At 37.9% G+C, this 25,637-nt stretch overlaps 2 protein-coding genes across 2 annotated transcripts in view; one reads left to right on the plus strand and one right to left on the minus strand.

The window, feature by feature from the left end:
* Window positions 1–10,387: 10,387 nt before the first annotated feature.
* bet1 (Bet1 golgi vesicular membrane trafficking protein) lies at window positions 10,388–20,034 on the plus strand. Its single transcript, XM_003221983.4, has 4 exons — window positions 10,388–10,606; window positions 15,640–15,755; window positions 16,634–16,690; window positions 18,198–20,034. Exons 1-4 carry the CDS (start codon window positions 10,588–10,590, stop codon window positions 18,351–18,353), a joined length of 348 nt encoding a protein of 115 aa, XP_003222031.1. The 5' UTR covers window positions 10,388–10,587; the 3' UTR covers window positions 18,354–20,034.
* Window positions 20,035–20,934: 900 nt separating this feature from the next.
* Window positions 20,935–25,637, minus strand: part of LOC100559794 (probable acyl-CoA dehydrogenase 6) — a 42,555-nt gene continuing 37,852 nt past the window's right edge. The window contains exon 9 of the mRNA XM_003222112.4: window positions 20,935–21,885. Coding sequence (XP_003222160.3) covers window positions 21,786–21,885 — 100 coding nt within the window. The 3' untranslated portion in view covers window positions 20,935–21,785. The remainder of the gene's footprint in view (window positions 21,886–25,637) is intronic.

Here is a 25,637-nt window from a genome sequence, read left to right on the forward strand (position 1 = left end):
TAGGGCTGTCCCAGGACATTTTGCAAGAGACAAGCTGACACATGCACACCGTTCCATGTCGAGACAAATCCTCCATTATAGTTCCATCCAGTGGAATCCTAGGATTTGTATTGGAATGAGACATAAGAGCTCTCTGATGGGAATTCTGAGTACCCTTCTCTAAACTGAAAATCCCAGGATGGGATCATGGAAGTTAAACTGGAAACATAATACTGTAGTACTAGCTGGTATGTAGTATGAAAGGTTGACAACAAAACTCTGCCCACAGCAGTGTTCAAAGCATGCTTCAAAGTAAAGGACATGACACAGAGCAATGATATTCAACTGCCTATGAATGCAAAGAACCTTGAGTGCTTTTCTTTTGTTTCTAACCTGTGCATTGCTGGAAAACCTCACTAATAGGTTGCTATTTTCTGTAATTGAAAAATAAAATTCAGCCACAAACACATCAGAATACCTTGACATGTTGTTTTCTTATGTACTGTGAACTCAGGGTCATTTACATAAAGCAACTCAGTTTCAGAACGGATGCATTTTTGTGTGACAACTTACAACAACTTGCCATTACAGCAAGAGATGCCTTCTCTGTTCTACTGACAGAAATGAGAAGGGAAAGGGGGTGTCAACATTCACAAATATACATATGGTGTGTATTTGTCTCTGTGCATAACTCCATTAGACATTTGGATTTACATCAGTGTTGTCTATGGGGTTAAGTTAATAAAGATTTTTCTATCACTTAGTACTGATAGTAAGGGAAGTGTGATAGGTTTTGACTTTTTTTTTAAAAATTAGGAAAAAACTATTTAGAGTAGGAGAAGTTCACCAGTGGAATAAACTGCCTCAGAGAGTGGTGGACTCTCCTATTTTGTTTTTTTTCTCAATGTTTTTAATTAAAATTTTTAACAGAAAAAGACACAAAAAGCAATATTTATGCATAGATAAACACAGACATATTTAACAATTACATACCAAACTACACAACATACAACTCTACTCTAATTGCATATAAGCCTAAACTACAAACATATATACATAAATTGATATTAAAAGTGGATTTTTGCTTCTCTTTTTTGATTTCTCTCTATATAAAAATACTAAATAACAATAATAGGTTTCGACATTTCTTGGTTACAACATACTTGAATGTTACTAGCTTGAAGGGTAATGTATCCCATGATGTGAGGCAACCTGTGCATGTTTACTCCGAAGTGGGCCCTATGGTGTTGATTTGTATGTCCTCCCACGTATGTGTACATAGGATTGCAGCCTAAAATGCAGACCAGAAATTAAAATAAAGTAGTAAGAATAAACAGGTGGAGGAAGAGAAGGCTGAGAGGAGACATGATAGCCATGTACAAATATGTGAGGGGAAGTCATAGGGAGGAGGGAGCAAGCTTATTTTCTGCTGCCCTGCAGACTAGGACACGGAACAATGGCTTCAAACTACAGGAAAGGAGATTCCACCTGAACATCAGGAAGAACTTCCTCACTGTGAGGGCTGTTCGGCAGTGGAACTCTCTCCCCCGGGCCGTGGTGGAGGCTCCTTCTTTGGAGGCTTTCAAGCAGAGGCTGGATGGCCATCTGTCGGGGGTGCTTTGAATGCGATTTCCTGCTTCTTAGCGGGGGGTTGGACTAGATGGCCCTTGAGGTCTCTTCCAACTCTACTATTCTATGATTCTATGATTCTATGATTCTATGAAATACTAGATAACTCACAGTGGTGGGAAGTAGAAATAGGGTTTGAGGGACTTGGAGTCCTTCCCTTTTGTCAACCTATTCTTCACCCATCTCTGACAGAGACTGATTCACTCAGGGATTTTCCATTTCTTCAACCTTTCTCTTTCCCAAAAGTTTGTTCCAGCTTTCAAGATGTAGGTAGCTTAGATTAGATCTCTGAGTAACTTTCCTATCTAATAATGGAATTTCTACAATAAGTTCTGGTTTCTTTCTCCAAGCCTTTGGCATATTTGCTCCTTAAGTCTGGATCCTTACTGCTTACCCACTGAATATCAATCTAACATTCTCAAATGTTGACTGAGAGTGCATCTTCGTTACAGAATGAATGCAGTTTGGTACTACCTTAATTGCTATAGCTCAATGATATGGAATCCTGGGATTTGTAGTTTGAACTTACACTCTTTGACAAAGAAAGCTAAAGACCTTGTTGGATTACAAATTTTGTCAAGGAAATCCCACAATTTAAAGTCTTAGGTTACTATAAGTCAGAGGCAACTGATTTAGGCACACAGTAACAATAACAAGGAGCAATGCAACAAGAACAGAATAACCTTATGGATGATTTTAAATTTTTGTTATCTGCTGGAGATTTTTTTTCTTGTGCTCAAGCGTGGCATTATAGATTTCTGCCCATGACAACATCACACCTAAAGAAAAATTGATCTGGATTCTTCCAAGAGTATGACTTGTCCTGAATCAAAGGAACATTGGGCCTCTGAACTCGCAAAATCCTGATTGATTTGATATTAGTGCACTGACGCAAAGTAGACAAAAGGCATTTGAGGTGTACTTTTGAAAGCCGTTTAATGTACATCACAAAACATCTAGACTCAAAGCCATAAACTTCCTAGGAGCAATGTTCTCATTATGAATCACACCTAATGTGATATTGATGGAGATCTGCAGCTACAAAATATGCCGGGGGGGGGGGGGGGGGGGAAGCTACTACATTTCACAATGCGGTAATCAGCAGGCAAGTGATTTCCATCCTTGTGAATGACAAGCCTGAAGCAATATGCTGGAAATGAATAGGTGAACCATTACTTCTCCATGCAAACATCTAATCAATTTCTGGTTCACTTTCTGTAAGAAAAATAGGCATCTCAGAGTGCCTCGAAACATAGCAAAATGCACTCTAGACCCCTTTTTTGCACCATGGGGCTTCAGTACTGCGCAAAAAATGGCCCTATGGCCTTCATGTAGCCATCGACCACAGTTCTGCCATGCCTCTTCTGTATTTTTTTTTAAACAGTAGGTTCCATAATCTACCACTTGTTAGAGCTTTATAGGCATAATCAATAGTGAGAATGGTGGGAATTGCAGTTTAACAACATCTGGATACATTTGTAGTCTAACTGATGTTAATGAAATGACATAAAGGAGTTCTTTATAGAAAATTTTAACCATGCCCTCATTTTCTGTGCTGACCTTCTTTGGCTTTTCTTTGACTTGTCAACAAAATCATTACACTTACCAGGTTTTCCCCTTCTCTCATATTCTTTGTGGTCCCTGCTCCTCATCCCTACTTTGAGATAGTATCAGCAATAGGTATGTATTTACCATACCTAACTTAGTTACATGTCAATTCACAGTCTAGTATATTGTTTCAGTAAAAAACTTGAAATAAGAAGAGAGTAGAGTGGGCCATTGGTGTCTGCTACAGTTTGGTTCCAGGACCTTTTGTGGATACCAAAATCTGGGGATGATCAAGTCCCATTATATACAATGGTGTAGTAAAATGGTGTATCTTATATTAAATGGCAAAGTTAAGTTTTGACTTTTGGATTGTATTTTGAATATTTTAAAGTCATGGATGGATGCAACACCTGTGGATACCCCATATATTTCCACACACACACACACTTATATACATATATTTCCTTCAAATGACAACATATTTTTTCTGTTGCCCCTTAACCCAAAATAATTCATAGTGCTAGAGATATTTCAACTTAATGGTGAAGACCTACTTTAGATTATGAGGATTTGTGCTCCATATAATTTGTTGTTGAAGACTTTCATGGCTGGAATCACTGGGTTGTTGTGAGTTTTCCGGGCTGTATGGCCATGTTCCAGAAGCATTCTCTCCTGATATTTCATCCACATCTATGGTAGGCATCGTCAGAGGTTGTGAGGTATATTGGAAAAATAAGCAAGAGAGGTTTATACATCTGTGGAAGGTCCAGGGTGGGAGAAAGAACTCTTGTCTGTTGGATACAAGTGTGAATGTTGTAATTAATCACCTTGATTAGCATTAGTGGCTTTGCCAAATTCATGGCTTGGCTTCTTCCTGCCTGGGGAATCCTTTGTTTGGAGGTGTTAGCTGCCCTGGATTGACTCATGTCTGGAATTCCTCTGTTTTCAGAGTGTTTTCATCATTCGTCTTTGGTGAAGGGACCAGTTGAACTTTTCCACTAGTTGCCGCAATTGGGGAAACAGGCATTTTCCCTGTTTCTTTTCCATGTAGGGAAAAAGAATGAATAATGACATTGAAATGACATTGGGAAATATCTACCAATAATAATAATAATAATAATAATAATAATAATAATAATAATAATAATTTAAAAAAACTTTATTTATATACCACCCTATCTCCTGGATGGGACTCAGGGCGGTTTACAGTCATAAAAGCAAACACAAACATTACATAACAACATAATACATTACATAACAACATAATACACATTATTAACAAAGCAAAACAATACAATATCAATAAGTTTGACTTCTTCAGTCTTCAAAGAAGTTCTGGACTTGGAATTCATTTTCACAGAAACAATCTCCCCAGTATTCAAAGATGATTTCATCTTGAATGGTCATCAAGAGTAATTTGATTTACAAAATATCTATTCTTGATCATAATGAAAACTGCTAGAATTAGTTCATTGACATGGGACCCCTTCACACATACTTCAGAAAATGCATTGTTAAATAGGCAGCCCATCATTTAAGAATGCTAGATTGGATTGGATAGAATTCCTCTTCATCCCATCACACACAGTACTCTCCTTTGCGTATCTATTGAAATATTACACAGCCAAGGGATGACTCTTCCCAATCCATCCAATGTCCCCTACGTCACTGTCTTCCGTTGTTGTTGTGTGTTCTTTCATCTGACTGTGTTCTTTTGTTGAAACGGTATGCGTGATAAGTATTAACACAGCAACAACCATTTTTGGAAAAGTCATTGTGAGCATCACCTACATTACAAAACCTATACTGTTGAATGCACCTGAAAAACCTGATGGGTAAACATTATTTTAATATAACAACATTTGTGGTTGTTACTAGTCTTACATGTGGTGATAATAAATCTTATATTTTATTTATAAGTATTCAGTCAGCAGTGGTATCCAATCCTAATAAATGTCAAAACAGCTATTTATTTTTTAATTGTGACTTTCAGGAAAGGGTAGAATGGTGTATTCTTGGCAGCATTATTGTTCATGCCCACTTTCCTGAGATTACTAACCACTTCTGAAAGCAACCTTTGGCATTTATATAGAGGTAGTCATGGTGTTATTCAGGCTTACCTTTTTTTTGACTGTGTAATTACTACTGCGTTGAAGGATTGCTGCTGAATTTGTCTTGCCCACTCACTAGATTATTAATCAGTGCGAACAATAAAAATGCGGCCTTAATGCTGCAGAAGGAAAACATGTCTAGCATTATGCATGAACTAAACACAGCTTCTTATTGATGTTTATATTCAAGCCCATGAATATAAGCTCATTAAAACAGAATAAAAGACTCCTTTTAGCAAACCTCCTGGAAAATGAATGAATATTGATGGAAAACGCACATGCAAGCTACTTTATGGTTTTTCAAAATGTAGATGCTGAATTCCACCAATGTAGAAGAAATGTAAGACTTCAGACTTCTGTTACAAAACACCCCTGAGAATGAAGTTTATTTTTTTTTTAAAAAAAATCTTACAATGTTCAGTGCTCTTGTTCTCCATCTGACTGGAAGCACTTTTATAAACAGCTTTGGGAAGATAGTGAAAGAGGGTTTGAGAACACTGGCTTTTGGTATTGGGTTGCAACGGTGTGCCTTCTACATTAAACAGTACAATAATGCCTGAGCTTGGAAAGAATTGGATTCTCTTCCAATTATACAGTACTGTGGTTGTGTATTCCTACCTACCACAGGCTAGGTAAACAGCAGCTGTCTCCAGAATCACATATTGAGCATGTATAAATATGCCAAACAAAGGATGTGGGAGTTGCTGATGGGTCAGTTTTATCTGCTTTGCACTTTGCATGCATCTACAATGTAGAATTAATGAAGTTCGACAGCACTTGAACTGTCATGGCTCAATGCTATGGAATCATAGGAGTTGTAGTTTTACAATGGCTGTAGCCTTCTTTGCCAAAGAATTCTGGTACCGTATCAATCTACAGCATTGAGCCATGGCAGTTCAAATGGTGTCAAACCGCATTAAGTCTACAATGTAAATACACCCAAGGCAGGGGAAATTTATATAAAAAAAATTCAAACTGTGATCAAGAACAGCAGGAGCAGGGAGGGAAACATTATTTAGTTTTCAGAAGGTAGTTATACAGAAATATGACCCAGAGCCCTTCCACAAAGCCATATAACCCAGAATATCAAGGCAGAAAAATCCCACAATATCTGCTTTGAACTGAGGGCCCTTCCACACAGCCCTATATCCCAGAATATCAAGGCAGAAAATCCCACATTATCTGAGTGTGGACTTGGATAACCCAGTTCAAAGCAGATATTGTGGGATTTTCTGCCTTGATATTCTGGCTGTGTGGGAGGGCCCTAGGTTATCTGAGTCCACGCTGCCATGTATTCCAGTTCAAAGCAGATAATGAGGAATTTTATATAGGTGTGTGGAAGGGGCCCCAGTTACCTCTCTTTTTTGCCACCACCGCTTTCTCCTTCCATCACTACTGTACTAGCCTTTTCTCCAAAGCAAAACATCCATCACAATTTATAGAAGAGATGTCAAAACAATGGAAGGATTTGTGGAACTGGGGAAAAAGCAAAAGCTGACACTTTCTGAAATAATGGGAGTTGTAGGTGAAGAACTATAACTAGAAATATCATTCAGAGGCTGTGAAGTTGATGGAAAAGAAATCCCTGGTTGTTCTGAACAATCCAGATTATAATAAAGGAATATACTTTTAGACTTCAAACATGCCTATCTTCTCACCTTGGGTAGTTTTACTGAGTAGTTTGAGTATTGGATTATGAATTCAATTTTCTGCTTGGCCATGGAAGCCCATTGAGTGACCTAGGGTGAGTCACAAACTCTCTGCCTTGGTAAACCTCATGATCGGGTCATCAGAAGCCAGAAACAGCTTTGAATGCACACAACAAGCAGAGGAAGGAAACAGAAGAGCACTGGAGCAAGTATTTTATTCTGGCGAGCAGACCCCAATGATTTATGTGAATCCAATTAGCAGATTCTATTAACACAGCTGTAAGTAGTTAAATGAATAGGAGGGAAAGCTAAAACCTACACAATTCCCTATGGAGAACCACTAGTGCTTGTTTCAAGGGAATGTACTATTTCTTTCATGCTGCCGATATGGTGGATTGTGCTTATAAAAATTCTCAGCCATTATCTAATTATGATGATGGATCACCAATTAACTACCCAGACTTCTTTGTGAAAGCAATATTTTTTAAAAAGCCAACTGACTGCAGATTCAGATTCAAATGCCTAAAAGCCCAGGATAACAGCTTGGTAGCTCACTAATGATGTCAGGCAACATCTGTAAGATCAGGGGAGGAAACAGACGGTGAAGAATAGTCATTAAAAACCTTACACTTTTTTAAAAAAGTGGAAAAAGGCCCCAAGAGTAAGCATAAAAATGTAAATAAATCCTTGAAGTGTTTTCTTAAAGGGGACAGCTTCAGCATTGTCCATTTATGTATGCATTTGCTTTATTTTTGTCCTGCTTTTCTCAATGCGGTTCATAATCAATATTTTAAAATGCTAATTAATACCAATGTGAGTCCATTACAATATAAATATCGATTTATTTATTAAAACTGTCTACCAACATTAAAACTTCAACCACTTTCTTAAAAAACTGTTCCTTATCAATTTATAAATATGTCTAATGGGAGAGGAATACTTTCAGGAAAAACCATGTGAATGGAAGGGCCAAAATCCAAACTGGACACATGAATTGCATTGATTAGTCCTATGAATGAAATAAGAGTCAATAGGAGTTTCAGTGGGAGTTTCCCCTGAAATGTAGACAGCATTGCAGAGATATTTTTGGAGGTGTGGTTTCTTTCAAAATATATACAAGCAGTTACAAACAAGATTGGCTTGTTCTTAAATTCAATTTGTATGTGAGTCGGAACAGGTATAAAGTGTAATTCCAGCCATATATATAAATATGCACAGACAGCAAAACAAACTCCAAACTCCAAGGGATGTTAACCCTTCCCTATGCTATCAAAAACATGTTTTTGCGAGATAGATAGATAGATAGATAGATAGATAGATAGATAGCTTTTGATAGCATAGGGAAGAGTTAACATCCCTGTGGAGTTTGTTTTTCTTCTGTGCCCCTATTCAGAAGATTCCACCTCACTTTCTGTCCCTGTGATAACTAGATTTTGAAAAATGTGGCTTGTTGAGAAAACAGGGATTGGTGATAAAGCTTCAGTGGAGACACCTTTTCCCCATGATAACTCTTCCAGGAGTGAATTTCCCTTCCTGGAGGCAGGTTTCTGTCACTTTCTATTGTCTCATCTCTGTTTTTAACTATGAGTCGTTTCTCAGTTGCATGTTTGTAACTCTGGGACAGCCTGTTTATCCAAAATATATTTACAGTGTATTGTCGAAGGCTTTCATGGTCGGAATCACTAGATTGCTGTGAGTTTTCCAGGCTGCATGGCTACATTGCAGAAGCATTCTCTCCTGACGTTCCCCCCATATCTATGGTAGGCATCCTCAGAGGTTGTGAGGTATATTGGGAAACTATGCAAGTGGGGTTTATATAGCTGTGGAAACAGACAAGAGAAAGAACTCTTGTCTGTTGGAGGCAAGTGTGAATGTGGCAATTAATCATCTTGATTAGCATTGAATGGCCTTTCAGCCTCAAAGTCTGGCTAATTCCTGCCTGGCGGAATCCTTTGCTGGGAGGTGTTAGCTGGTCCTGATTGCTTCATGTCTGGAATTCCTCTGTTTTCTGAGTGGTGTCCTGATTTTAGAGTTTTTAAAATATTGGTAGCCAGATTTTGTTCATTTTCATGGTTTCCTCCTTTCTGTCAAAATTGTCCACATGCTTGTGGATTTCAATGAGTTTTCTGTGTAGTCTGACTTGATGGTTGTGCGAGTGGTCCAGCACTTTGTGTACTCAAATAATATGCTGTGTCCAGGTTGGTCCATCAAATGCTCTGCTATGGGTGACTTCTCTGGTTGAGTTAGTGCCTTTCATGTTCCTTGATTCGTGTCTGGGCAATGCTGGGTTTGGTGGTCCCTATGTAGACTTGTCCACAGCTGCATGGTATATGGTAGACTCCTGCAGAGTTGAGAGGATCACTCTTGCCCTTTGCTGAACCTAGCATTTGAAAAAAACTCTCGTCTGTTGGAGGCAAGTGTGAATGTTGCAATTAATTACTTCGAGTAACACTGAAAAGCCTTGCAGCTTCAAGGTCTGGCTTCTTCCTGCCCAGGGGAATCCTTTGTTGGGAGGTGTTAACCGGCCCAATTAAAAAAATCAATACAGTAGAGTCTCGCTTATCCAACGTAAATGGGCCGGCAGAACGTTGGATAAGCGAATATGTTGGAAAATGAGGAGAGATTAATAAAAAGCCTATTAAACATCAAAATAGGTTATGATTTTACAAATTAAGCACCAAAACATCATGTTATACAACACATTTGACAGAAAAAGTAGTTCATTACACATTAATGCTATGTAGTAATTACTGTATTTACGAATTTAGCACCCAAATATCACAATGCATAGAAAACATCGACTACAAAAATGCGTTGGATAATCCAGAACGTTGGATAAGTGACTCTACTGTAATTACTTTGAGTAACACTGAAAAGCCTTGCAGCTTCAGCTTCAAGGTCTGGCTTCTTCCTGCCCAGGGGAATCCTTTGTTGGGAGGTGTTAACCAGCCCAGTTTAAAAAAATCAATACTTGGCCAACTTTTAAAAACTTTATAAAGCACATAGGTTAATAATTATAACATATTGTATATACATATAATATTCATAATATTATATTGTAATACAATATAATACTAATAATACAATATAATAATATTAATTATATATTATATTTTACATGTAAAATTACTAATAATATTACAATATATTGATACAGTACAATGTAGTAATTTATTACCAGTATTGTACTATGCTAATAATATAATATTGTATGTAAATTTAATTTGTAAGCCGCTCTGAGTCCCCTTCGGGGTGAGAAGGGCGGCATATAAATGTAGCAAATAAATAAATAACCAATTTTCTTAATAACAGTGGCTTTACTTTGAAGTGAGGGGGGGGAATGAGTCCTCCAGCCATTTAACAAAATCAAGCCACTCAAGACCTAATCCGCGCCAGGTTTAGATATTAGAGTCAGCAGAAGCGCTGTCTTAAACAAAGACTACGTTACCCAGAAACCTTTGCGGCTCAGGGTTCTCTCTCTTCCTGCTTCCGCTTTGCAAGAGCCAGCTCACTCGGGAAGTGTTGTCAGTGGCGCCGGCTCAAGCGCTGTCGTGGCCTTTGTGGGGTGATCGGAAGAGGAGCTCGTCGTGAGGCCTCGGCCCCAGGGATCCGCAGGAGGCGAGGCCTTTCCCCGCCATTCCTCCCTCCCTCCCTCCCTGCGGCGAGCCATCATGAGGAGGGCCGGGCTGGGTGAGTGCGGCTAGGGGAGGGGGCTTCTTTCCTGTTCTGCTTTAAGGGGGGCTGAGGAGGAGAAAAAGAAGGGGAGGGCCTCGCCTGGAGGCCCAAGGCAAGGCAAAGCAGCACCACAGAGAGCTTTGGAAATACACACACACATACATATGAGTGTGAGTTTACATATCGGACATGGACAACCTTTGGCCCCTCCAAGTGTTTTGGACTTCAACTCCCACAATTTATTTTATTTTATTTTATTTATTTGTTTAATACATTTATATCCCGCCCTTCTCACCCCGAAGGGGACTCAGAGCGGCTTACAAATTAAATTTACATACAATATTATATTATTAGCACAGCACAATACTGGCAATAAATTACTATATTGTACTATAGCAATATATTGTAATATTATTACTAATATTACATGTAATATATACAGTAGAGTCTCACTGATCCAAGCTAAACGGGCCGGCAGAAGCTTGGATAAGCTAATATCTTGGATAATAAGGAGGGATTAAGGAAAAGCCTATTAAACATCAAATTAGGTTATGATTTTACAAATTAAGCATCCAAACATGTTATACAACAAATTTGACAGAAAAAGTAGTTCAATACGCAGTAATGTTATGTTGTAATTACTGTATTTACAAATCTAGCACCAAAATATCACGATATATTGCAAACATTGACTACAAAAATGGCTTGGATTATCCAGAAGCTTGGATAAGCGAGGCTTGGATAAGTGAGACTCTACTGTAATACTAGCTGTGCCCGGCCACGCGTTGCTGTGGCGAAGTCTGGTGGTATGGGAAATAAAGTATTAAGGAATTGGTGGTAGTTAAGGTAAAGGGTAAAGGTTTTCTCCTGACATTAAGTCCAGCTGTTTTTTTTTTGCTAGTGCGCATGCGCGTCCGCCATTAACGAATTACTTTTGAAACTAACGAATTTTCGTTAATTTCGAATTTTTTGGGGGCAAAATTCAGAAATGACATCAGAAACGAAACGCTGGCGCCCCCTACTTTTGAAACGAGTTTAGAATCAATTTTTTCATGGATCGCTCAAGCCTAATAATTCCTGTTATTATATATGCACACATACATATAAAAATTGACTTCCCACCCATCTAAACTACAGTGACGCTTCAACCAATAAGCGTAGGAATAGGAGAAGTCCACGAATAGGGAAATAAGGCTGCAATCTCATTTCACTTCCGGTATTCAAAGTAATTTCTGGCTTTCTTTAAGATATAGATGGGAAATCTTAATCCCTCAGATAGGGTAGTCAATTCAGGATCATCCCAAACCTTGAGGTTTCCATGGCAAAACCTGAAGCCTGGGATGCATCTGTACCGTAGAACTAATGCAGTTTAACACCACTTGAACTGCTATGGCTCATGCTATGGCATCATGGTAATTGTAGTTTTACCAGGTCTTTAGCCCCCTGCCAAAGAGTGCTGGTGCGTCACCAACCAAAAACCTCATGATTCCATCACATAGAGCCATGGCAATGAAAGTGCTGTCAAACTGCATTAATTCTGCAGCGATAATACACCCTTAGGAAGGCTTTCGGTCGATGTTACTTAATTAGCATATGCTTTCAGAGTGTCATTCATAACACACACTAATGATATTCAAGGTGTCCTCAAAGTGTATATACCATTCAATCACTATTAATAACTAAGATGATGATTTGAAGACTAAGGAAATCTATTTCTGTTGAAGAATAAATGTTATAATAATATTTAATCAGAGGTGATGTACTCATAGCCTTAATAGAGAAAGTATTGTAACATAACATTTATTTTTCAATAGAGATATATTTACTTAGTCTTCAAATAATTACCATTTTGTGCAGGTGTTCATTGTGTAGGATGAATGATCAAATAAGCTTGCTGAGATACTTAAACCTGATGTTCTCTGTGATTCATGTTGATCTCACATGGAGTACTTCTTGCAGAAATATTACTAGGATGGTAGAATTTATCATTTGTTTTCATTATTGAATGAAATTCAAATCACCAGTAGTGATCCTTTGGAGTGGGAGTAAATTTCTGTCCTCATACAGGTCTAGTACCACTTTAAAATGAAGCATATATTGCTTGCTTTGTGAAACTTTGCTGTTATACTTATTCTATGACTATATTGGCTTTTGTGTGACCTTTTCCAATTCTGCACTGAAGGCACATTCATTTGCATTTTGTATGGCTGCTTTCCAAGGTTTGTGTCACTTTGTACTTTGTGTTAGGAAAAGTGTTTTGGCTCCCTGGTGGCAGCCACTAGTTGAAATAATTCTGAAAGAGAATTGGACAAATTCAGAGATCATTGACTATTATTCATGAGGGAACTACTACCTTTGCATACTAGTTGCTGACTGTAAATGGAATAGGCTGGTTGTTTTCATTGGAAGCCTCGAGTTTCCAATAAGCATTTGACTGCCACTGCAGGATGATGGGTTAGAGCAGTGATTCTCAACCTGTGGGTCCCCAGGGGTTTTGGCCTACAACTCTCAGAAATTCCAGCCAGTTTACCAGCTGTTAGGATTTTTGGGAGTTGAAGGCCAAAACATCTGGGAACCACTGGGTTAGAGGGGACAGGCCTTTAGTGATATCCAGCAGATCTCTTCTGGTGGTTTCTTGCACCCAGCAAAAACATATAGGAGACTTGGCTATCTTTGGTCAATAAAATCCCCCTTCCAGTCTTCAGGTTTCCATTTTCTGACCAATTACCTCTCGCAATTCTCTGCTGGGTGCTTTACATACATGTGGCTAAAGACTAGAAGAGTCAGGTCTATAACAGATTCATGCAAGAAAGTTTGCCTAATTTGATGAGCAAACTAACAGAAAATTGAGGTAGTCTTTTATTGTATGGATTCTATACATAGAATAATTAGGAACAGGAAAATACAACACACTGCAGTCTTGTCAAGAAAGTTTAACTTAAATGAGAGAATAGCATGTCTGTTGATCTTGGTAGAAATTGAAACATTGAGAATAGGTTCAACCTCCCCTTCTTGGTCAAAGGAAGAACCTAACCGACAACAATGTCCATCTTCTTTGAACAAAGCTTTTTTTTAGGCCCACCAGCACAACTCTTTGGTCAATGTCCAGTGGAAGTAGGCCATAAAGTTGCATTGGGGGACCTGGATTGTATCCTTCCTACGAAGTACCATATTAATAAAATCCTCTAATGTATAATATTTGTCTTTATATTTGCAATTGCCTAAGAATTAACTCTAAAGTATGAGTCTTCGTGATAGAAGTCTTGGATTGGGATACTTGCTACTAGTGAGCAAATGAGTTTATTTTTGGAATGCTGAATTTATAAACATTGCCCCCAAAGCACTCTAGAAACATCCTATGGGAGACCATGTTTTGAGTCATTGTCTGGAAATGATAACTGAGGTTCCAAGGAAAATCTGGCTGCAATGTTTCTTTTGCATCAATCATAAAGTGGACATCTGGTCCTCTGTTAGACATCTCTTGTCCATGATACATAATTTACAAACTTTGACCATTTAACGAAGTTGCTTAGCATACTGCCTCCCCAGAAACACTGTGAGCTCATCTCTAAGCTTCATAATGGGTATAATTGACATTACTGTTATTCTAAGCCCTTGGATGTAAAAGGTTTTCTAGCTAATCTCTGCCTGACTTTATACATTGGTAATTAACTTTTGGCACCCCTACTTTCCAGTTGGAGCAGATTGATTGAACCAATGGCATTTATATCAGTGTTGACTTCTCTGTTATACCTTGTGTGAAATGTGAGAAGCAACCAAATTTCCATTACTTGTTCAAAAAGGAAAGACTTTGTGTTTGGAGTAGAGTCATGCGCACCCCTGCTGTTAGCTCACTGTAGAAAAACACAGGATATAAATGTAGCAGATAATTATTGCTTGAGGTCTGAGTTAAATCCTGTAAATGAGAATGAATGTTAACACTTTGGCTGATTGTATCCTTGCTCTTTGATGTCCACTTGTGCCATGCATTGGTGCCTGCCAGATTTGCCTCTCTTGCAATGTTTCTGCTTTTGGAAAGATAATGAAAATCTGTATGGCTTCCCATTCAATTCAGGGTAGGTCTGCTCCTTGCTTGCTGAGTTTGCCCTTAGAGTAGATTGCAAATTTAAACATGGATTAAAATTGAACAGTGAAATCAAATCTGATGAAGATCGCCAAATGGAAAGGTTATGATACATGTTATGCTATACATGTATTTGTTTACACAATGAAGATCAGAGGAATATGCTGCCTAGGCATGTAGTGGAGTCTCCTTCTCTGGAGGTTTTTAAGCCAAGGCTGGATGGACATCTGGCAGGAGTGCTTTATGTTTTCTTGCATGACAGAATGGGGTTGGACTGGATGCTCCTTGAGGTCTGGTTCCAACTCTTTGATTCTCCCTCTGCAGGTACAACTTGTTTGCTTGATAGCTAGATGTGTGAGATATCTTTGAGATGTGCACAAGTCTAAATACAATTTTTTTTTGCTTCGTATAAAACTTATACACATAGCCTGAAGGTCATTTTATACACATCATTTTAAATAATTGTATGCATGAAACAAAGATTGTTTACACTGAGCCATCCTACAGCAAAGGTGTCACTCTTTCACCAATTGAGTAGGGCACTGTATGGACCTGGAAAAGTATTCAGACAATCAAGAAAAGAAAAAAAAATATGCATTGGGAATGTTTGCTACTCAAAAAAACAGTTGGAATGAAGGGGTGTTTAGAGTTGCTAGAACAAATTTGAATCAGCAGATGGAAACCTTTGAATTCAGTATCTAGGGTTGAGATTGTGGGAGAGAAAATATTGGGCTCAGGCACTGGATGGACTAGGTATATCTATCTGTCTTCCTTCCATTACATGTCTTCATTTTCTTTGCCTGTTTAGTATTGTGAGGGGTCTAAGTCTTCATAAGATGCAATGCTTTTGCCTATTTCCATCTCTTTAGATAGATGATGGTTTAAATAGGACAATTGTTGTTTCCCCCCAGAGGCCCCATTTTCTGGTTGCATTTCTAGTATCTTAATCTGATTGTCTTTTCAGGTGAAGGAACCGCTGGCGGCAATTATGGCTATGCTAATAGTGGTTACAGTGTGTACGAAGAAGAAAATGAAAAGTTAACAGAAAGTTTGCGCTCCAAAGTCACTGCCATAAAATCAGTAAGTATATTGTTATAAAGCAACATTAAAATTGATTGGAGTACATAATGCTTACTCGATCAGGACAATAGCAACATAGCCATGAGTTAATTAAATTCAGTCAAAATAGTGCCCTTTGGAGGCATGGACTTTTCATTGATGGATCAAATTCTTCTGCTAATTACATTTGAACTCAAGCTGCCCTGGTTGGTTGATCATGATATTAATTGCAAATTGGGACAGCAGAAAATGTACTTATTTGAGAAGCGTTTCCTCACAGCTGAGAGTGGTCTTCCCAAAGGAGTTAAAAGTCAGCAAGGTCATACCAATAAACTGTTGGGCTAAACACTTTCTATGGCAATGAAACAATCATTTCTGCTATTTAATCAAAACATAAAATTGCCTTTTCCAAAGCCTGCTCAATCTTCTAAAGCCTGAGTAATAAAGCAGAACAATCACCAACCGCACACACCTGAGCAGCAGCTTTGAAATCTTTAGGGTAACCACTGGTGTATGGCTCAGACTCCAAAACATGGTTTAAAACACTCAAATAAATAAGAGAGAAAAACATTAGCTAACCAAAACACATTAATTAAGGAAATACAAATAAAGATGAAAATTGTAAAAAAAACCACACACACACCAACACTTAACTTCTATTTGGCTTTCGATAAACCTGTTAGAAAACGAATGTAACGGAGATGTTGCTAGAATTATCCTTGTTTGGCAAAAGGAAAATCTGTAACTTTACATGATTTCCCAGCATCTCTAGTTTTTAAGGTTCTTTCAGAAAACATTTTCATTATCCTTGATGTTTCCCACTCAAGCTTAGTTTTATATGATGTCATCCATTTTATAGTATTAACAGTAAACCACCGATCTTATCTTTTTCCTCATAGCTTTCCATTGAAATTGGAACAGAAGTGAAACAGCAAAATAAAATACTATCTGAAATGGTATGTATCTTCAATTTATGAAATATTCAAATCTGCTTAGCTCTTTATCATGATTAATTTACCGCTTTTCTGCTGAAATACATCATAGTTTTATCTTCAATTTGAATTCTGGAAGTGAATGTGGTTTTGCTTCCTTTCTGATTATAAAATATCAAAATTACCGTAATAATTTTGGCCCCAAAATCTGACCACAACTTATACATGAAGTCGACTTATAAAGTACTAGCTTGGCTACCTGGTGTTGCCCAGGTTATTTGAAAAAGTCAGCTTTTTAATTGTACAAAATGCATAAGGTTGTGGGTGAACTACAGCTGACATTGTGCCAGGTTAATCCCGAGGAACTTCATCAGTACTTAAAGTTTGTTATGTTGGGCAAGTTTGCTCTGGATGCATCATCGGTAGGGTTCAGGGTGCTCTCTAGCTGTAGAGCAAACTACAACTCCCACTATGGTAAGTCAGTACCCTCACACCACTCCAGTAGGTTGAGTTAGTCATGGGGGTTCTGTGTGCCAAATTTGGTCCAGGTCCATCATTGGTGGAGGTCACAGTTTCTCTGGTTGTGAGTGAACTACAACTCCCAGAAAGGAAGGTCACTTCCCCCCAAACCCCTCCAGTAATCAAATCTCGGGATATAAGGTATGTGTGCCAAGTTGGGTCCAGACCCATCTGTGTTTGGGTTCACAATGCGCTCTGAATGTAGGTGAACTACAACACCCCCAAATCAAGGTCAATTTCCCCTAAAGAGCTCTAGTATTTTTCTTGGTCAGGGGGTTCTGTGTGCCAAGTGAGTTCCAGGTCCATTGTTAGTGGAGTTCAGAGTGCTCTTAGATTGCAGATGAACTATACATACAAGTCCCTACAATTCCTATAAATCATGGTGAATTCTCCCCAAACATACTTTCTAGTATGTTCAGTTGCTTATCAATTCCTCTATTTGCTGTGTGCCATAGAAAAGAATAGGAAAGGGTTAAGGGAGAGGCATTGGGCGGGGCCATGCACATTTCACACCAATTGAGAGAGAAAGGAACACTGGGATGCTTGTGGTGGAGGAAACACTTAAAATCTAGGAGGAAATTGTCCCCATATGAAAGCCTTCACTTGGGTGGTGGGCAGGATTGTGTTTGTGGAGGACATTGGCACAACTCTGGTACATGTTCACGGTGCTCACTATAACCTGCAATGTGTCTCCTAAGTAGTGGAAGCTATAGCTATTTGTGGAAGTGGAAGCTTGTCTGTGTTAGGGGATACCCCAGCCACACACACACACATACAGACTTTCACTTTTATTATGCATTTGCTACCTTGAACTTCAGAGTTAAAGATAGCTGATATAATTTCTGTTTCATCACTGAGAAATCATGGCTTTCACCAGTCTTGGTTTGGTTTTTCAAACCCAACACTTGCTCTCTTGCAAAGAAAGTACCATCCTGTGACATTTTAAATTTTAAATGTTTAACTCAAGTAGAATTACGTTCTGAGATATGTTTGTCTCTTTCTTGTCTTATAGGACAATGATTTTGATTCAACATCTGGGTTTCTTGGTGCAACTGTGGGAAGACTGAAAACTCTCTCCAGAGGAAGTCAGACAAAACTCTTATGCTACATGATGCTCTTCTCCCTGTTTGTCTTTTTTGTCATTTACTGGATTATTAAACTGAGGTGATGCAGACACTTCGTGTGAGAATATTAGTGCCATTGTGGACTCCTTGAAGTTTTTTTTAAAGAAACTACAATAAGGATTTATGTATCTGCCACTATTTTGTGCATTTTTATGAGGCCAGAAACTCTTATTTTTCAAAACCCTTATTTTTTTAGGGTTCTTAAATTGAAATCATCCCAAATGCCAGCACTTTATGGAAACAAAACATAGTTGGTGATCAAGTACTATTATTAATAGTATAAGCCTTTTCCTATTCAAAAGCAACATGTCTAGTTTGTAATTATTATTGCTTTTTCTACCAATAAGAAGCAATATGTTTTGACCATGCTTTTTTTTTTAAGTTGTGGACCTATCAAAGCAAAATACTTTAAAGACTCATTAAAACAGAAATATTAAGTATGTGCTTATTTGACCTTGATTATGTCAGTGAGGGCATGCAGTTAAAAATGTTGATCTGAATTGTTCAAAAGTTACTAACATTTCTAATTCCTTCATATGATCACTGGATTTTATTTTATATGGCAGGCGAGATGGAACTAAGGAGAATATACAGGTGGCTCAACTCACTTGCAGTGGTCATGGAAGTGGATTTCAGCCTCTTTTGGATCCACATGGTTTTTTGGCTCAAGCCACTGTACTCAGTTCTCATTATGAGATTAGGATCATGTGCCTAGTGTTCATATAGTGAGGCTCATCTTGTCCATTTGACAGCACTATTCTAGAGCATGTTCTGTGCATCTCTTTAGTTCAAGCAAAATAGTACTTACGACCTCAATGGGTTCTATAGTACGTACATATTCAACTGAATTAGACTGTTGTGTTTATATATGGAGATATAATACTCAGAGTTATTTTTGACAAAGATTAGAGATTTGGTATTGAAAGAGATTTGGTATCATGATGCTTAAGAGACCATGCTGTTGTTGTACCCATTTATATATCTCTTAGAAGCAAATCAAATTGCAAATAGTGGTACAAACAATGCCATTGTTCGATTCTTTCAGGATAAAACATGTATTTAAACTGGAATGATTCGATGAGAATTTACTTTGCCAAGTTGTTAAAATCCTGCAACAGTACATTCTAATTCAGGCAATATGTGCACATTTTAAAGAGGGGAAGAGAAGATATTTGGAGATGCAGATGTTGCTATGGTCATTTTTTCTGAGAAGTCATTGCTTACTAATGTGAACACTAGCTTCCTGAGTATGATGAGGCCACAGCAGGGGTTTTCAGCTGGTTTTGCCATCAAGCTGTTTTGGGGTACGGTCAACAAAGCAGAGTAGGAGTGTTGACTTCAGCATGCTGCACTGCACTTGTATGGATTTCTTTAGAGACAAATATAAAGGCAAACAATACATTAATCTCTAGTGCAGAAGAACTGTCCCTTATGGAGCAAGATCTTGTAGTGCTTTGAGAATATCTTTAGTCTCAGAATTTCCATAGCAGGTGCTGAGAAGGGCCAACCATTTCCCTGAGCTCATTGAGAGATTTCAGCATAGAAGTAAATCCATTCCTTTCGTACTCATATGGACCTACAAATATGTTTTTATTCATTCTTACATATTTATGCATAGGGGTTTAAGATGCCTTCCAGAGTGAATATTCAAGGTTTTAATTTTAAAGTTTGATATTTGATCATTTGTAGCTTATTAAAATAAAACGCCTGTATGAAAACTTTTAATTTCTATCTCAAAATGAGACCCCTAATGTTTTGAGTTTCCATTTTAAGAGATAAAAGTTCATATTTTTACATGTAATATGTGTAGTATATTTATAAGTGTGATACTTGGAGGCATGTTGTATCTGTAGTATCACGGTGATAAGATCATTTCTTGCAAATTTTCTTGCCTGTGCTCTTCTGCCTATACAGATGCAACGTATGACTGTTCTTGAGGTGCATGCAGTAAGATCTTTGAGAATGAAATTCATATTTTCACCCAGGAAGGAAATGACCTCTGTAGATTTTTGCTATTGATTCTTTGACCAGAAATCACTGGAGAAACAAGCCAGGCCAGGCAATAATAATATACCGTAGTAATACTTATTTGTACCCCGCCCTATCTCCTTAAGGGAGATTCAGGGTGGTTTCCAACAAAAGTAACAAAATGGCAAACAAATAGCTCGAAAATTCGTGTCCCTGTCTCCTGGTCTTGCAAAGGGGATATGATGGCTAAGCTATCATTCTAAAAGGAAGGGAAACAACTACAAAAGTTAAAATATGCAAGTGTTGACTATATACCAACAGTGGCTACCACCTTTGCCAGCCTAATTAAATGAATGTTGATTATGCAGGAACAGGAATGGGATAGCTCAAAACCAGTTGTGATAAAAACCAAGGAAACTTGAGAGTTAAGAGTGCCCAACATGTACACATTTGATCTTGCCAGTTTTGTAAGCCGCCTTGAGTCCCCTTAGGTGAGAAAGGCGGGATAGAAATGCTGTAAATAAATAATTATGAGCAAACACACATCCTTTGCGAGCTCTTTGAGTAGTCTCCCAGGAAAGAAAATTATTAATTCCCATTGTTGATCTGTTCCTAAGGTACAGTCTTGTTCAATAGAGAATAAAGAGTACAACATGGTTCTTCAGTTTATATATAGTTTTAATTTTTCTTATTTCAAAGTCAGGGTTTAAAACTTACTGCAAGTAAATTCCCATTTCTTGTTACGTGTAATAGTAAATTGCAATCAATTAACCAATGAGACAAAATTTTAGAAGGAAGATGGTTGATTCGTTCAGTGCCATGTAATGAGTTATCCACCTTAATTGCTTCTCTTCTAATAACATGGATTAGACTCAAACAGTTACTTCGGCTTAGCCTAGATTTGTGCTGCAACATTAAGGTGTACAAATAGTACTTTTTTCATTTAAACATAATTACAGGTATCCTAACTGTAGCCACAGAATGCTAGCATTCAAATAGACATTTAAGAAATCCCATGGCTATTTGAAGTTCTTGACTGTAGGGTGAGAGATGCGTGAATGCTAACCTGACCCTGCCTCAACACAGAATTCAGAAACATGGGATGCTTTCACATTATAGTAATTAAAAGTACAAAACTTTCTGAGGTACAGTAAATAAATCTATGCAGAAATTGTTGATGCATAGTATGAATGGTATGTGTGTGTCTTACTGCTTCCGCTCTGGTTTTCTTGTCATGAAGTTAAGCTTTATTAGCCTTGTAAAAATACATTAGTCAAGGAAACAGACCAGAATGCTGCTTGGCAATAGGTCATGCTGCAGAATATTTGTGGTAAAATGTGTGTGGTTGTATTTCATTCAAAGGTGAGGTAGAATCAAATGTCAACAACTTGGCCATTAAGAAAATCAAGACAACTGATTCTAAAAACATTATCACTGCATATTCTTTCTAGACATAAAAATCTTTCCACCTGCAGCGTATCAGAAAGAAAGCAAACACATGCAAAGATTCATGCCTGTTGTTGCTTTGGTAAGATGTCCATGTGCTTGCATATAATGGAAAGCATGACTTCATCAGCACCAGCTCCTATAGACAACAATCTTAAGTCTCTGCAAAAAGACAAAAAGATGAATGGACAAAATAAAATTTCCCTTCCATTGTATACTAAAACACACAAAGTTTAATATGTTCAGAGGCTAATAGAAATCAGTTGTTCAGTCTGGTGTATACGATTCCACTTTAAGTGAACAATATGGTGCTCCTTCTGGGGGATCATCAGATTTGGCTGGGTTTAGATGTCTATCCATGAAAAGGGAGGTCGACAAGCAGAGTATAATCTACTGTTGGAAGCCTCCTCAATGTGGCTGTAACATCTATTACTATATTCAGAAAGAATGCATATGTTGTGGGAGATTAGATTTGGAACGTCCTGAAACACTTTCATTCTGTGGCCAGAGTTTTTATGCTGAAACTTCCTCACTAGTTAAGTTGGGAGAGAGTATATATAAGGGCTGCTAAGCATGCACGTCACTAAACAATATCTAACTCCCTAAACTTTAGCCCACTGGGCCAATCGTGCAGGAGATGATCAACAATATCTGGAGGACCACAGGTTCCTCATAACTGGTTTAAAAACAATTCAAAGCTGCTACCCTCCTCTTGTCCTGACTACAGTGACCTGGCAGGGCTTTGGCATTAATAGAGCGATTACCATTAAATTCCATACATTACACATTTATACACCTGGCTAGGAATGCTTTGAACTTTCATGAGAACCTGTCATACTGTTTGGCTACCAAAAATAGTTAAGTTGTCATTGTTTACACCAGTGTGGGCATCTTGTGGCTCTGCAGGTATTGTTGGACTAAAATATTCATTATCCTTCACCACCGTCTACACCAGTGGTTCTCAACCTGTGGGTCCTCAGATGTTCTGGCCTTCAACTCCCAGAAATCCTAACAGCTGGTAAACTGGCAGGGATTTCTGGGAGTTGTAGGCCAAAACACGTGGGGACCCACATGTTGAGAACCACTGGTCTACACTATGCTACACAACACAATAGCAAGCAGGATCACATATTTATAATGCCCAGCCTTTCTCTGGAAAAAATGCAATCATATTGCAATCATACTAAAAGGAAAAGCCTTTTTTATGTTTTAACTTTATTTTAAAAGGTTTTCGTTACATTAAAAGTAAAAAAAAGAATGAATCAAGAAAAGAAATAGAGTAGAAACAAAAATTCCAAAAAGAAGAAAAAGAAAAAGTAGACAAAAGAAAACAACATAAGCTTCACCCTCTAGGTCAGTGGTTCTCAACCTGTGGGTCCTCAGGTGTTTTGGCCTACAACCAGAAATCCCAGCCAGTTTACCAGCTGTTAGGGTTTATGGGAGTTGAAAGCCAAAACATCTGGGGACCCACAGGTTAGAATCACTGCTATAGGTCTCCCAATGTTGACTCCTTTCTTGTACAACCCCTCCCCCCAAATTATTTTTCAGAACTAAAAATTGGCAAGTCTTGTTCTTCCTTGCACAAAAAGTGAACAAAAGGGGAAACCTTTTCTTAAGGTTTTTAAACAGACTGGATGGTAATTTGTTAGGAGTCATTTGTATTTTTCTCTATGGCATGGGCTTGAATTGAATGGTATGTTTGGTCTTTCAATTTTATGATTATAATTCTTAAGAACAATGAAGTCCTTTGAGGGTGGGGTGGAGTTAATTGGTTTGGATCACAAGACACAGAGAAGGGTTGAGAACATGTGGCATGGAGGACACTGAAATTCTTCCTCTTTACACTTGTTATCTACAAAACTGCATAGATTTCTAAGTTGTAATGTCCAAATATTACAGTATTAGTAGAATTTTGTACTAGCTCCCCACATGTTTAGTTAGCTAATGACTGCAGAGGGCTCCCTCTCTTTCTCTGCTTTTTCCCTGTTGCAGTCACTGTATTGAAAAATATTTTAAAAAACAAGTCCTGTGTTTTTACTTAACGAACGAAGTGGTGTCAAAATAATTATTGGTCCACTTTTTTGCCATATTATATATTTGGGCTTGTTAGTGGTAAGAACTTGGATATGAGTCAGTTCCTACTAGCCAGGGAATTGTGCAATGCAGCCTGACACTCCAAGACCTCAGAATGATGGAAAGCAGCCAAAGTTTCCTCTCTGACGCTGAAGGAAGCAGCGGCTTTGCGACCCAGCATCACTCTCTTTCAGCTTGCATTCCTAATATCTTTCCTTCAGTTAATTCTTTATACTCTTCTGTGAACACTGACAGATCAGTGAAATATTTTCATTTCAGGACAGCTTATAAATGCAGTTAGGCCTCCATACTTGACTTTTGCAGATCTGATTATTCACATATTTGATCAACACCGTTCATTGAAAATTGACCGTAGAGATATACTGGGGACAGAGAGATTCCTAAAGAAGTGTTTTCTCCGGTATTTCTCACTTGCGCAGCAGTCTTGTGCCCCTAAATCCAGGAAATGTGTAGTGCCTATGATATTCTCTTATACTAGAAAACTTCTTTAAAGCACCACCAACATTAAGAAGCTACTTCAAAGTGGAGTACACTGTATTCTTAATCTTTGTATTTTATCTTAACACAGGTACATCCTGAACTTCGACATGTAATAATGTTACCAATTAGATGAGACCTCAAAGTATATTTGAGCACACAGAGAATTCTTGCACTATTCTAAAGCTTGGAAAAGTAAATCTTTTGGATTACAATTCCCAGAATCTTCTAGCTAGTATGGCCACCAACCATGCTACTTAGAAGAGTAAGAGAGTAATAATACAGAAAATAACTGATCAAAACTTTTATAAATATCTTGGATTCCAGAAACAGAGATTCCCTTCTGATGGCTTTTAGTGTCAATTTTTCCTATGATAAAGGGTAGAAGGGGATGGAATTTGTGGGTTATTTTAATGCATCACCCAACTTTCCATCAAAATGTAAATACTGACATGATACCAATAAGGTTTGCTTCCCTGGGATTTTGTGGTGATGGCCACCAATTCAGATGGCTTTAATTAGGTAAATATACAGAGGATGAGACCAATGTATGGGGGATAAGGTTATAAATTTGGCTACTAGATGGCTATATGGTAATTCTGCATAGCTGCTTTAATATTATGAAGTTAATGAAGCAACATACAACTAAATGCAATAATCAAATGAGATGTGAATATTCAAACTGAAGAATCTGCTGGACTGAATATACAGTTTGTACAAAACTGGTGATGTTTATTTAAAAATATTTAATGTGAAATTATGAAAAGGAAAAGACCTCAACATAAATCTAATCACATTGAATTGTTATCTTCAAACATTGGATTTAATGAGATGAAGTATTTCTTTTTCAAGAATAAAAACTCACATTCTGTTGTTTTTCAAAGCAATTCCAAAATGAGAGTACAACACAGTTGTCTTTTTGTAATTATTTTCTTCTATGGCATTTAAAACATTTGTGCAGCAAAAGTGATTTTTGAGAGTTGCTCCAAGAATAAAGCAACTTAATTTTGGAGGCCTGACTAAAGGGTGGAGAAGATTATAGTCCCCAAATGCATTCACCAGATGCTCTGGAATCACACAAGCTAACCTATGCGTCACACGCTAACTCAGGATTATGCAGCAATTTCATCTTCACAGTATGACGTTAAGGGATATGTGTTAGCCCACTCTGGAAAAGGGACTTTCCCACCACAAGAATGACTTCTGAACACAAATAGCAGGAATTGTTGAGAAGTGCTTTTTGTTCCCAAAAAGTAAAACAAAACTTGCATGTGTAAAATGTTATTTTTCTGCTCTTCTTCATGAAAGCAAAGGTTCAAAGGAAGGAGATGGAATTAAGTCAA

Source organism: Anolis carolinensis, chromosome 6 (genome assembly GCF_035594765.1).
Source record: "Anolis carolinensis isolate JA03-04 chromosome 6, rAnoCar3.1.pri, whole genome shotgun sequence".
NCBI lineage: Eukaryota > Metazoa > Chordata > Lepidosauria > Squamata > Dactyloidae > Anolis > Anolis carolinensis.

Coding starts and splice junctions, on each gene's coding strand:
- bet1 (XM_003221983.4), top strand. Junction 15,756..16,633: donor AAGTCACTGCCATAAAATCA/GTAAGTATATTG, acceptor TTTTCCTCATAG/CTTTCCATTGAAATTGGAAC. Junction 16,691..18,197: donor ATAAAATACTATCTGAAATG/GTATGTATCTTC, acceptor CTTGTCTTATAG/GACAATGATTTTGATTCAAC.